The 15422-nt window shown below is 38.6% G+C and overlaps 1 protein-coding gene across 1 annotated transcript; it reads left to right on the forward strand.

The window, feature by feature from the left end:
- The first annotated feature begins 13092 nt into the window (after positions 1 to 13092).
- Positions 13093 to 15030, forward strand: LOC134214975 (E3 ubiquitin-protein ligase parkin-like). Its single transcript, XM_062694245.1, has 4 exons — positions 13093 to 13478; positions 13537 to 14078; positions 14136 to 14472; positions 14535 to 15030. The coding sequence occupies exons 1-4, from the start codon at positions 13221 to 13223 to the stop codon at positions 14844 to 14846; spliced, it is 1449 nt and encodes a 482-aa protein (XP_062550229.1). The 5' UTR covers positions 13093 to 13220; the 3' UTR covers positions 14847 to 15030.
- Positions 15031 to 15422: the final 392 nt, after the last annotated feature.

Consider the following 15422-nt stretch of genomic DNA (forward strand, 5'->3'; position numbering starts at 1 on the left):
TTCATATATGGATAATTCCATTACATAACGTTGTAATCTGGTCACAAAAATTGTATTTTTTCCAGCTTTACCTAAAATGCCTAAAAGTGGTTTGTGGTCTGTGAAAATAATAAATTTCTGGCCGTACAGAAATTTGTGAAACTTTTTCACTGTTGAAACTATGGCCAGAGCTTCCAGATGAAGTATCGGATAGGTTTTTTGCGCAGAATTTAAAGAAAAGGAAGTAAACGATATAGGCTTCTCTACTCCATTTATAATGTGAGATATAACTCCACCTAAACCATATGAAGACGCATCAGCACTTATTACTATTGGTTTTTTAGGGTCATACAATTCAAGGATATCTGCATTCAATAGTTGGTTTTTAGCTTTCTCAAAGGCATTGTCACAGTTTAAATCCCACAAAAACCTGTTATGCTTCTTAAGCAATTGATACAAAGGATGGAGCGTGGAAGAGAGATTCGGCAAAAATCTACCATAATAGTTGATAAGCCCTAAGAAGGCTTTTAGCTCAGTGATCGTTTTTGGAATTTTAGCTTTTTGTATCGTAGCAACTTTATCTGGATTTGGTAGAATACCATTCTCCGAAATAATATGCCCCAAATATGGAAGTTTGTTAGTAAAAAATGTACACTTTTTGAAGTTAACTTTAACATTGGCTTCATTCAATCTTTCCAAAACAAGCAAAAGATTCTTTCGACACTCCTCAAAATTTCTTCCTGCTATTAGGACATCGTCAAGATACACAAATACAAATTCTAGATCCTTCAAAATTGTTTCCATTACTTGTTGGAAAATGGCTGCGCTCGACGACGCACCTTGAGGTAATCTATTGTAAGCAAAAAGTCCCTTCAGCGTATTAATAACAACAATTTGTCTAGATGCCTGCGATAAATTAAGCTGTGTGTAAGCGGTAGCCAAATCTAGTGAACAAAAAACTTTACAGTTAGCTAAAGAAGCGAATAAGTCTTGTGCTGTGGGTAGCGGATAAACATTAGGAATCAATACCTTATTGATAGAAACTTTGCAATAAATTACTAATCTAATACGATTGTCCTTTTTCATCACCACAACAACTGGTGATGCCCACAAACTAGTTTTAAGTGGAGTGATGATACCATCTTTTCTAGAGTGTCCAAATGTTCAATCACCTTCTCACGAACTCTATAAGGCACGTCATACGCTCTTTTAAAAATTGGCCGGTTTTCTCGAAGAACTACATCAGCCTCGTATCCAACAATTGGCTTGGAAAAGTCCTGATTAAAAACATTCAAATACTTGGACTGAATCTCTTCAATGAAATAAGCGTTTTCATTCAAGACGTTTTGTTTGCTAATAGAAAAAACATTCGAAAATTGATTTCTCCAACCTGTACAGAAAACATCTAACCAGTCTCTACCTAGTAACGGTGTGAATTTGTGATTGGTTTTTAGTATCACAAGTTCTAATTGACATCTCTTGTTATTCAATGAGACTGAAACGGTGGCTACTCCAGAAACTTCCAAATTAGATCCATTGATTACCACAAGCCGACGTTTGCTGTTTTTCATAGGAGTATTTCCAAAAATCCTTGCAAAATCGAAATCACTTATCACTGAGACCGCCGAACCACTATCAATTTCCATTTTCAAAACTTTTTCTTCGACTAGGACATCGAGGAGGCAAGGTTCGCTTATATTATTAATCATTTTAATCATGAGACAAGGATAGTCACCTGTATCATTGTCGCTGTCATAATCAATTTGCAATCGCTTGAAGTAATCATGTGGATCTTCTTTGTCTACTTCTTCTACAAACTTCACCGCTCCTTTGTTGCTATTTTTCCATTTGTAACAAAAACGTTGAATATGACCCTTTGTCTTGCAATAATGACATGTGAAATTAGCGTACCTCCCCCTGCTACTGTATCTATTATTCCGAGAATCTGATCTATCACGAAAACGATTGACTCCATTATCTCGATTCCTGCTTCTTGACCTATCTCGTTTTCTCTCGTCATGCATTTCATACCGAGATTCACGACGCCCAAGCCGATATCTCACTGAATTGATATTCACATCTGGATTTAGAATTTGTCTGTTATTAACCGCCATTTCCTTATTCTTAATTATACGCTCTGCCGACTTTAAAGTTAAATCTTCTTCGTTCAATAGTCTTGTTTGGAGATCCTTATCGAAAACACCATAGATGAGTTGGTCTCTAATGGCTGAATCTCGGAAAGCACCAAAATCACAAGCTTCTCCTAACAATTTCACGTATTGTACAGTAGTAGCACCACCGGATTGCAGATACAGAATCACCGATTCAACAATGCACAATGTACTGCAAGATGGTGCGAAATGGCGTCGCTCAAGATCGGCCTATACAAAGAACAAGATAACCACACTTAAACTTCAGTGCAATTGTCGGACAATGCGCTTTCTTTTTTCCTCTAGTTCAATGCCATGTGAAAATCAATAGCCATGCAAATCCTTGCCGATGACCTTTCGACCTCTAGAACCGTATACCAACAATAGGGCTTCTAAGCCGCCTTACCTCCACTTGCCTGGGGATTCTTCCCTACAATCCCTTCTCGGTTAAACCTGAGCAATCGAACCACCAGCGGGACGCCCGCAAAACTTTATAAAACCGAATTTCAACACCAATGCATAAATCTCACTACACTTCACACGCGTTTCAACTTAAATTTTTCCTCGTCGTCACTTTAAAGTTTAGTTTTCTTCTAAGGAATAGATAAGATGTTGCAGATTACTTCCGACAACCGAGAGAGACCTCGACACTTTATTGCAGGCCTATTTAACCAATCGTGAACAATACATGCATCTGTTTACATATGATTATAATAGTTGGTAGCCCTTCAATTCTGACAGTCTATATTTTGACAGTTTATTATTATAGCAACCTCAAACACGACTAACATTAACAACTAAGAAATCATGTTCTTACAGTTAGGTTAGTGCTCTTGAACAGTGTGCAGTGTTCAGAACGTTTTGAACACGAACACGCGTTCTCGTGTTCAGATGCATCTCTGAATACGGTTCGTATGGATCATTGCCGTATTCTGGATATTCTTCGTAATTTACAATTTAGGGTGCCAATGAAAATGACATTTCCTAATTTCAAAAAACGACATTCCTCACAAGTTTCATTACCCCAAAATATGACCCCATGCAAAATTTGAACTCAATCGGACATGATTTAGGGGTGCCTAAAATTCATCAAAGTTTTGAAATTTTTACCCATGAATTTTTTTCCCGGGGGGGGGGGGGTGTTTGTTACCGAAGGAAAAGTCTAAAATCGAATTTTTGCTTTTGATGTCAAATTACTTTAAAATGCATGAAACGTCGAGATCTGATGTTATTAGAGTAGAAGCACTCTATTTCGCCACCCTAAACGTACGTTTATCTCTAAAATTGACGCAAAAGGCAAAAAATTCTAATCATTTGGGAGGTTTCGGTATTATCATGTAAAACTGGTTCTTCTCTAGCAAATCTGATTTAATAATGACGATAAATTATTGTTAATTCATATAAATATACCGTTTAATTAGCAAGTATTTTGATTCAATTTTCGCCACACATTTTTAATTTTCGCCACCCCCATGATCTAGTTTTTGCCACCCCTTGCTTGTCCTCTTGGAATGGTGGTTTGAACGGATATTCAATTCACTAACGCCCTGAGCTTAGGCAACACGTATTGCGCGTTCAGAAAATCTGACGAATCCAAGTAAAAATAAAAAGAACACAACCGATGCTGTTGATGGTGGCAAAAATTAACTCAGGTTTAAATTTCAGAACTGTGAAAGGAATTTCGCCAGTGGCGATAATTGAAATCACCAAATTTGATGTGCATTTGACATTATAAACAACCACATGGACTGCCCTGAGCTCTTGCAGCAAGTTAACTTTCATGTCCCAGCCCGTCGCTCCCGCCAACGTCAGCTCTTCCAGTCTGTCCGACACTCCACACTGTTTGGGCAAAACCACCCGCTGGAACGTTGCTTCAACCTCCTCAACGACATTGATTGGTTCGATTTTAATTGTAGCAGAACGATATTCAAAACTAGATTAAGGCAAATTTTAAGTTAGCATATAAGTTTTAAACCAGTCTGTACAGTTAACACTGAAGATGAAGATAAATAAATAAATAAATAAATAAATAAAGTCAAAATTATTTTGAGCTTTTTAGTGGAATGTCTTCACTTGTCATAAGACGAGTTTGTACAATCCCATTGAATTCTACCACTTAATTTTATCTAGACAGATACGTATTGCGACCTCAACAGTAAGGTCGTCTTCAGTGTCTCGTACTTGACTCGACTAAGTCGATAATTGAAGTCGACTAAGTCGAGTCAAGTACGAGACACTGAAGACGGCCTCACTGTTGAGGTCGAAATACGTATCTGTCAAGATACAATTAAGTGGTGGAATTCAATGGGATTGTACAAACTCGTCTTATGACAAGTGCTTTTTTAAGTTTATACTTAAGTATACTTTGCCAAATAAACGGCACCGAAGTTTCTCAAGGTTAATTCCTGGCGACCAGAAGGAAGCGGGCTGTAATTGGTAAATTACCAACCTGTAATCATTACAGCGCCGTGATTCATTTCATTTATTTAGTCTACATCTAAACAGATAACACTGAATCAACAATTTGACGCCACAATACACGGTTCGTGGCCGCATCTCTCCATCCTCGAAAACGCCCCACGCTCGCCAAATCGTTTTGCACCTGGTCTGTCCATCTCGCTCGCTGCGTTCCACGCCGTTTCGTACCTGCCGTACATGACACATTTGGTGTGGTGGCGAATCTTTTTTGACCGCAGTTTCTTCTGGAGCCCGTAGTAGGCCCGACTTCCACAGATGATGCGCCTTCGTATTTCACGACTAACATTGTTATCAGCCGTTAGCAAGGATCCGAGGTAGACGAATTCCTCGACCACCTCGAAGGTATCCCCGTCTATCGTAACACTGCTTCCCAGGCGGGCCCTGTCGTGCTCGGTTCCGCCCACAAGCATGTACTTTGTCTTTGACGCATTCACCATCAGTCCAACTTTTGTTGCTTCACGTTTCAGGCGGGTGTACAGTTCTGCCACCTTTGCAAATGTACGTTTTTCGCTTAAGCAGCTCGGAGAAGCTGAAGCTGTACTCTTAAAGGAACTTTTGGTTACTTGGGAAGCTTCCCAGGGAAGCTGTTCTCGTCCATAATTTTCCATAGCTATACTGTCGTATGCAACCTTGAAATCAACGAACTGATGGTGCGTTGGGACCTGGTATTCACGGCATTTTTGAAGGATTTGTCGTTGTCGAGCGGCCGTCAACGAAGCCGGCTTGATAACTTCCCACGAACTCATTCACTAATGGTTACAGACGACGGAAGATGGGGACCATCCAGGAACCACGTGGTCATATTTTTAAAGATTTCCACCCCCCCTCCCCCCATGTGGCTTGTCGTGGTCATTTAGCAGAACCCCCTCCCCTCCCTAAGACTACGTTGTTTTTTTTTTTTTTTCAAGTACAAAAATAAAAAACCCAGATTAATCCACCTAGCGGTGATGGTGCCTTTCTCGCTTCTTTCGAGTGAGTAATTTCTACGCACTTTTGGTGAAAAAAAAGTATTTTGACCATAACTTCTGAGCCTATAGTCCGATCCGGCCAATTTTCAACAGGAAACAATGGGACCAGATTCTGCATCGAATGCAACTTCTTGCGAGCAAATCGGCTGAGAGTACATATGTGACTAAAATGAGTGAGAATTTTTCTTATAAAAAATATGTTTTGGCCATAACTCCGAACCCCATAGTCCGATTCCGCCATTTTCAAAACGAAACAATAGGACAAGATTCCGCGTTGAATGCAACTTATTACGAGAAAATCCGTTGAAGATAAGTGCCTGAAAAATGAGTGAGAATTTTGTACGTGTTTCTTATGTAAAAAATGAATTTTGGCCTTAACTTCGAAACCCATAGTCCGATTGGGCCAATTTTCAAATCGAAATAATTGGGCAAGATTCTACGTAGAATGAAATTTGTTGCGAGTAAATCAGCTAAGAGTAAGTGCCTAAGAAGTGAGTGAGAATTTTTCTTATAAAAAATATATTTTGTCCATAATTCCAAAGCCCATAGTCCGATTGGGCCAATTTTCAATACGAAACAACGGGACAGGATTCTACGTCGAATGCAACTTGTTGTGAGCAAATTGGTTAAGGATAAGTGCCCGAAAAATGAGTGACATTTTTTACGCGATTTTTCATACGAATTTGTATTTTGGCCATAACTTTCGAGCCCATAGTTCGATCTGGCCAATTTTAAACAGGAAACAATGGGACATGATTCAGCGTCGAATGCAACTTGTTGCGAGCAAATCGGTTTAGGATAAGTCCCCGAAAAATGAGTGACATTTTTTACGCGATTTTTTTGTACGAATTTGTATTTTGGCCATAACTTTCGATCTCATAGTCCGATCTGATAGGAAATAGGCAAATAGGAAAAAATGGAACAGGATTCTGAGTCGAATGCAATTTGTTGCGAGCAAATCGGTTGAAGATAAGTGCCCGAAAAATGAGTGACATTTTTTACGCGATTTTTCGTACGAATTTGTATTTTGGCCATAACTTTCGATCCCATAGTCCGATCTGGCCAATTTCAAATAGGAAACAATGGAACAGGATTCTGCGTCGATAAGCAAATCGGTTGAGGATAAGTGCCCGAAAAATGAGTGACATTTTTTACGCGATTTTTTCGTACGAATTTGTATTTTGGCCATAACTTTCGATCCCATAGTCCGATCTGGCCAATTTCAAATAGGAAACAATGGGACAGGATTCAGCGTCGAATGCAACTTGTTGCGAGCAAATCGGTTGAGGATAAGTGCCCGACAAATGAGTCACATCTTTTACGCGGCTTTTTCGTACGAATTTGTATTTTGGCCATAACTTTCGATCCCATAGTCCGATCTGGCCAATTTCAAATAGGAAACAATGGGAATGGCGTCGAATGCAACTTGTTGCGAGCAAATCGGTTGAGGATAAGTGCTGACAAATGAGTGACATTTTTTACGCGATTTTTTCGTACGAATTTGTATTTTGGCCATAACTTTCGATCCCATAGTCCGATCTGGCCAATTTCAAATAGGAAACAATGGGACAGGATTCAGCGTCGAATGCAACTTGTTGCGAGCAAATCGGTTGAGGATAAGTGCCCGAAAAATGAGTGACATTTTTTACGCGGTTTTTTCGTACGAATTTGTATTTTGGCCATAACTTTCGATCTCATAGTCCGATCTGATAGGAAATAGGAAATAGGCAAATAGGAAAAAATGGAACAGGATTCTGAGTCGAATGCAATTTGTTGCGAGCATATCGGTTGAAGATAAGTGCCCGAAAAATGAGTGACATTTTTTACGCGATTTTTTCGTACGAATTTGTATTTTGGCCATAACTTTCGATCCCATAGTCCGATCTGGCCAATTTCACATAGGAAACAATGAGACAGGATTCTGCGTCGAATGCAACTTGTTGCGAGCAAATCGGTTGAAGATAAGTGCCCGAAAAATGAGTGACATTTTTTTCGCGATTTTTTCGTACGAATTTGTATTTTGGCCATAACTTTCGATCCCATAGTCCGATCTGGCCAATTTCAAATAGGAAACAATGGGACAGGATTCTGCGTCGAATGCAACTTGTTGCGAGCAAATCGGTTGAGGATAAGTGCCCGATAAATGACTGACATTTTTACGCGATTTTTTCGTACGAATTTGTATTTTGGCCATAACTTTCGATCCCATAGTCCGATCTGGCCAATTTCAAATAGGAAACAATGGAACAGGATTCTGAGTCGAATGCAACTTGTTGCGAGCAAATCGGTTGAGGATAAGTGCCCGAAAAATGAGTGACATTTTTTACGCGATTTTTTCGTACGAATTTGTATTTTGGCCATAACTTTCGATCCCATAGTCCGATCTGGCCAATTTCACATAGGAAACAATGAGACAGGATTCTGCGTCGAATGCAACTTGTTGCGAGCAAATCGGTTGAAGATAAGTGCCCGAAAAATGAGTGACATTTTTTACGCGATTTTTTCGTACGAATTTGTATTTTGGCCATAACTTTCGATCCCATAGTCCGATCTGGCCAATTTCAAATAGGAAACAATGGAACAGGATTCTGAGTCGAATGCAACTTGTTGCGAGCAAATCGGTTGAGGATAAGTGCCCGAAAAATGAGTGACATTTCTTACGCGATTTTTTCGTACGAATTTGTATTTTGGCCATAACTTTCGATCCCATAGTCCGATCTGGCCAATTTCAAATAGGAAACAATGGGACAGGATTTTGCGTCGAATGCAACTTGTTGCGAGCAAATCGGTTGAGGATAAGTGCCCGAAAAATGAGTGACATTTTCTGCGTCGTTTCGTGCGCACACACACACACACACATACACACACACACACACACACACACACACACACACACACACACACACACACACACACACACAGACATTACCTCAATTCGTCGAACTGAGTCGATTGGTATATAATACTATGGGTCTCCAGGCCTTCTATAAAAAGTTTGTTTTTGGAGCGATCATATAGCCTTTACCGTATACTTAGTATACGAGAAAGGCAAAAAAACATATGTAACTAAAACATATGAAGATGGACAATTTCAACTGATTCAAAATCAAACTAAACCCAGCATGGAAATTATTAATTTTCATGAATTCGAAAATTTTAATGATGCTATCATGTTGTAATGTGTATCGGGTAGTAGGATATCTAGAACTCGCACACCTTCGTGGATACAAAAGGATACAAAAAAATGTGGACTCGTATATGTTATAAACATTTCGAGAAAAATTATAAATTATAAAGTTCATCACTGAATATCGCTATACATTCCTAAGAGTATTTGGGACCTTCCGTAGCTCTGGAGGGACTGGAAATTCTTCAGATATTAACCTCAGCAAAGCATCTGAACTGAACTCTTACAACAAAAAGTTTATCAGAGAATCACAAAGTTAATATGTAATCTTAGAGATGCAAATAAAACCGCATACTGTTGTTTCTTTTGAGTAGCATTCCTGTAGAAATTTCAGTATTGTTTTCAGAATCATCAAATTAATTTACCATCCAATATTAATAGGTTTTTCGCAGCGCAAACAAGTTTTATTCAGAATCTCAAAACTCTCTTCATTATGCCAAGTTTTTATGATTCTAATCAGAACCGTAACACAATATCCTTTATATTCCTTTGCCTGAATTATACAGTTTTGGTTTAATATGCAAGTTTTCATTTTAAATCTACAGTCTTTAATATCTTTGGGTTCCTTTTGGTATTCTAGAATTTATTGTTATATTCTGTTAATTAACCCAAAAGGATTTAACGTACATATTTAGGGTTTTCACTCGATCTTGCCATTAAATTTTCAACAAACAATGCAAAATTTCCATAATTCTCGCGTGATTTTTGAAAACGTCGTAAGTCCAAATGAGAGATTCTCTTTCATTACGCTCTCTTTTGCTAATATCTAGGCTAGTTTTAAACTTGTTGCAATATTTTCACCTCAGCACACTAGACAAAGCTATTTTCTTCAGATCGGTGCTAGAAAATCCAACGTAAATGTTAGTATGGCTTTGTAATAATCGAAAGCGAAAGTAAACAAAGAGAGCCTCTCTTTTGGACTTACGACGTTTTCAAAAATCACGCGAGAATTAAGAACTTTCCACAAAACAAAATTAAATTAACACTTTTAAAACCATAAATTGCAAATATGAAAGAAGAATTTTTCATAAAGAAATCCAAATTTTTCACGGAAAAAATACAAACATTCCATAAATAAATCAATATTAGAAATAAATAATTACAAAATTTTCCACAAAATAAAAATTTTGTAATTGTTTATTGCTAATATTGATTTATTCATGAAAATTTTGTATTTTTTTCGTGGAACATTTTGTTTTCTTTATGGAAAATTCTTATTTCATAATTGCAATTTTTGCTTTTACAATTGCTAATTTATTATTGTTTTGTGGAAAATTTTCAACTGTTTATGGAAATTTTGCATTATTTGTAGTAATTCTATATTTATTTAATAAAAAATTTCTATTTTTCCTCTATTAAACAGATTTTCAATCCAGAGCTTGAAATTTTATTTTGATATCGTGGAAGCCAATGATGTCATACTAAAAATATTTTCTCGGTCACTCAGATGGTTCTTTCGAATAATTTTCCAAGGAACTTCTATTCCACATCTCGAATATGCTTCAGTCAGTGGTCCTTTCATAAGTGACTCATAGAGGAATGAATGTATTATAGACCAATTATAATTTTGGAGTTTGGATCATTCGATTTATCCAATTAACTAACTTATGAATGATGTATGATATAATATCCCAGTAGGTCCATTGGGTTAATTTGACTTCAATTATTATTTGAATCATTTGTTTGAGAAACTGCATAAGTCCATTTTACACAATTTCGAGAAAATAACAAAAAACTGTTTTTGAACAAATTGGCACCGAACCTTTCGATTTCTTCGATACAGATCAATTGTTTTTGGCAAAACTCAACACCTTGTGGCACTTCCAGTGCTAAAACTATAAGCAGTACTTCACAATTGCTCTTCAAAGTGCTTGGATATATGTAGTTTCTCAAACAAACGAAAAAAAATGATTTAATCATACATTCCTGAACAAATTTTCTTTTCGTATTTTTTGCCAGAATACGTATTTTTGAACGAGGATTCAGATTATATAAAAATCTCATTTTGGCCAAAAATGTTACATATGCAGTTTCTCAAACAAACGGTTCAACTGGAGACTGAACATTTTAAAGTGCACTCCTTAAAATGTTCGAAAAACTTATTTTGGAAATGAAGAAAAAATTTTGGTTTCGATTCGAACCTGGAAGATTCGAAAGAACTTGTCGAAGAAATTCATTAGAATGTAAACAAAATATGAAAATATGAACATTTTTTTTCCACCGAAAATTATATGTATTTCCCACGGGACTGTTTTGAATTTTCAGACAGAATTCACATGGAATTTTTTTCGGAGTTTTAAGGAAAATTTTTCGGAATTTACACTGGAGATGTTTTGTTTTTTTTTTTTCATTAACAATTTGTAGCAAAATTTCCAAGCAAAATTTTTCAGAGAGAATTGTTCAAAAATCATTCTGAATGCCAGCACTTTATCAGGATTGTATGAAGTAATGTCAAAGTTTTTACAGGAAATTTCTTTACTGGATTTTTCCTGAATATCCACAAGAAATTCTTTTGAAGTTTTTTTTCTTGAATCATTGTAAAAAAATGAACATTTTTCAAAATTGTAGCTGCAGTACGCTGATGCAAAAGTGTCGGCGGCGTGATGCCAAAAACCATCTGCGGCGGAATTTTTTAAAAATATTTTTCCATTTTTCCTTTCCATTTTTTTTGTGGAAATTGAGACTGAATCGCAACCTATTTTTTCGTTTATTTTTTTTTATAGAAAAAGGATCTAAGGCTAAGCTGGTCAAATAACGCAAATATGCATCGGCGTTACGACCGACGCTGCGTTACCGGTTTTTCTCGATGCACACCTACGTCTTTTTATCGCTGAGTTGAAAAAACGCTACGTGGGCATCGGCCCTAAAGGCTGCCTTACACCTCGGGAAAATTTTCAGCCGGATTTTGGACCCCGTGCATTTTAAATGGAATTGGGATTTTGATTTTCCGTACCCAAATCTAGAAAACATCGCATATGTAAAAATACATGGGGAAAAAATCCGCGGACCAAATTCCCGAGGTGTGAGGCTACCTTAAGATGCGCTTTGCGTTTAATGATTAAATTTAATTTTAATGATTTGTATTTTTTACACAGCTGTTGTTATTCACCAAAAATTTTTCGTGTAAAAAAACCACGTGGTTCGAGAGTAACACCCCCTCCCCCCATCTTGCTTATCGTGGTCATTCTCCAAAAACACCCCCCTCCCCCCTATATGACCACGTGGTTTCTGGACGGCCCCTATGCTGCTGAATAGTTTTTAAAATCCCTACCTATGATTTCCTCTGGGAGGCTCATTTTTGCCTGAGAAACACTCATGGGTACATTTAGATATCGTAATAACTTGATATTTTACTTACATGAACATGCAATCATGTAAACATACAAGTGACTTCAACGCGATGAAGTAAACCTTTTCTATTAGGCTATCCATGAGGACATTTAGCGATGGGACTGACAATCGTAATCAAAATAAAGTGTGAATGCAGTTGAAGGCAACTTACTTCTGGTGGAAACCGCGCTTAACAATTTCCTTTGGATTGTTCTGTCAGTCCGGTCAGAATCTGTCAAAAAATCAAGGTAAACAAAAATCGTCAGCTGATCGCAGCTGTCTTATGGAATGCCTTATATCAATTCAAAAGTTTACACACACCCAAAACAATCTGCACGTTCTTTCCACCTGAAAAAATACGTAGATTTTTTTCCACCTGAAATTCACGTAACTTTTACCTGATTTTCCGATACAAATTTCATTCTACGTGAAAATCAGGTAAGTTCTACCTGAGTTTTGGATAGAATTCACCGGACACGTAAGTTTCACCTGAATTTTCTGAAGCATTTGTAGCTACGTATGCCCAGGGAAGTCGAGACAATTTCCAACCCGAAAATTTCCTAGATCGGACCGGGAAACGAACCCAGCCACCCTCAGCATGATCTTGCTTTGTAGCCTTTGTAAATCATCTATATAAGCACTTCATAACACTGCCTTATGAAATTTCATAAGGTCAATCAATGAAAATTTTAAGGCAAACTTTATGAGGAACATATGTCTCATTATGGGCAAAATTCATCCAAGGTTCATTCTGTTCCATAAGGCAACCTTATGATTTTCAATTGATTTTCTTTTCTCTTTTCTTTCGGAAGGTTTTTTCCGGCAGTGTACAATATGAAAAAAGTTCAGAAGAAATTAACTTTTTCATCCAGCTAGAAATCCATTGGAAAAGCACCACCCTATTGACACATCACTCGCATTTTTTTACTGTGTGTGCGATCTTGTGCGATGAAACGTCAATGTTTATTTTTATTTACCAATCAGCTGTTTTACATCTCGTCTCGGGTTTAAAGAGCTGCGTATTTTTTATTTTGTACAAGATTTTGGCAAAATCAGCAGAAAGAAAAGAAAAAACCTTTCCAACCGTGGAATGGGTTATATTCGTGTCAATCTTTCGCGTATAATAAAATGTTCGACTTTGTGAACTTTTTTAAGAATTTAATCTACAACATGTTGGCAATATTTTCGTTCGGACGGAAGAAGCTCTCGAACACCCTGAGCATCTACGTGAAAACAAATACCGGCAATACTTTGTCGGTGGATCTGGAACCGCACATGGATATAAAGGACGTGAAGCAAATTGTGGCTCCACAGCTCGGCCTTGCACCGGACGAGCTGAAAATCATCTTCGCCGGGAAGGAACTCTCCGATACGATTACTATAAGCGTAAGTAGAATCAGATATTGAATTTGATGTTGCGTCACCACTGACGATGTCCTTTTAGGAGTGTGATCTCGGTCAGCAGTCAATCATCCACGCAGTCAAAGCGAGAACATTCCCAAAGAAAAGCAACGGGAAAACATTATTAGAAACACCCATCTCCGAAGAAACCCCTGAGGAACCAGTTTCCACAAAGCCATTATGTGAAACGCTGACCGACCTCCAAATGACGGAAGTGAACGAAAAACCTGGAAGCCCTTCCCGGGAACGAAGGAAAGCTCATTTCTTTGTGTACTGCTCTCAGTGTGAGAAGGTTTGTACTGGCAAGCTGCGAGTACGTTGTGGTGTTTGTAAAAGTGGTGCCTTCACGGTCCACCGTGATCCCGCTTGTTGGGATGACGTGCTGAAGAAAAAACGAATCACTGGGCACTGTGAGAACTACGAAATTCCTTGCGTAGAGAACGAGCTTGGCGATCCACCGTTTACTGAGTTCTATTTCAAGTGCTCGGAGCACTCCTCCGGGGGTGAGAAGGACTTTGCTGCTCCTTTGAATCTGATCAAGACAAACCATAAGGATATTCCATGCATAGCTTGCATCGATATAAGGTACAGACTGGAGTCTCGAATAAGATGTTTTGAATAATTACAAAAATCATATTCCAGTGACACCGTGCTGGTATTTCCCTGTGAGGCTGGTCACGTAACCTGTCTCGACTGCTTCCGTCAATTTTGCGCATCCCGGCTGCTGGAGCGCCAATTTCTGGAGCACCCAAACGGTGGATACACACTGCAATGTCCGGTGAGCTGCGCGAATTCCTACATAGAGGATGTGCACCATTTCAAGTTACTGTCGAAGGAACAGTATGATCGCTATCAACGTTTTGCAACCGAGGAGTATGTCCTGAGAAACGGAGGGGTGCTGTGCCCCCAACCGGGATGTGGAATGGGTCTTCTTGTGGATCCGGAGTGCAAACGTGTTCAATGTCAGAATGGTTGTGGGGTGGGTTTTTGAAAAACTAAATTTCCATTTCCAAGTTTTGATAAGCTTCAAACTGCTTCCAGTACGTGTTCTGTCGCAACTGCCTGCAAGGGTACCACATAGGGGAATGTCTGGAAACGCCGCAATCGAGTGCGGGCACCGCACCGAACTACACCATCGACCCGCTGCGTGCGTCCGAAGCTCGGTGGGACGAGGCTTCCAAAATTGCCATCAAAGTTACAACCAAACCTTGCCCCCAGTGTCGAACGGCCACCGAACGCGATGGAGGCTGCATGCACATGGTGTGCACTCGGTCTGGCTGCGGCTTTGAGTGGTGCTGGGTCTGCCAGACCCCGTGGACCAGAGACTGCATGGCAGCGCACTGGTTTGGTTAGGACTGTGAGGGCGAGTTTAGTTACAAATGCATGCGTTGGATTTTTTTTTTTATTTCTTGCGCTTCTTCTAAGTCAGGTCAAAAGATTGAGATTAGCCAAAATTAGCCGTTAATAATTATATTTTCTTTAATATATATTTTGTTGTGAAAATAGAAAAATATAATTCTGTATATACCACACGAAATCATTGTCAGTTTTTCCCCCAAATCTATGCTCATCAACAAGATAGGTGACTTGAGTACAATGAAAATTCAATAGGGATTTCATTATAACTTCTTTCAAGGTGGGGGATTTTTCTGATAAGGTCGGACCTTTGTCTGAGAGTTGAAGAAATGGCAAGGATGCATTTCATCTCCATCAGCGTAATCAAACATCATGGTGGATGCAATTGACCGTGTACCATACATTGGGCCTTGCTTTGGCAGCTTATTGTTGTGGAACATCTAGACGATGATTCCGCTAATGATGAGGAAACGCTATATTATATTAGTACTGCGACGCATTTTTATGCGGAGTGGGCTCAACGAGCTGACCGTATGCTTCTTTGCGGCGGGTCTGACCATCAACGTCAGCAGG

The sequence above is a fragment of the Armigeres subalbatus genome, chromosome 2 (assembly GCF_024139115.2).
Source record: "Armigeres subalbatus isolate Guangzhou_Male chromosome 2, GZ_Asu_2, whole genome shotgun sequence".
NCBI classification, from domain to species: Eukaryota; Metazoa; Arthropoda; class Insecta; order Diptera; family Culicidae; genus Armigeres; species Armigeres subalbatus.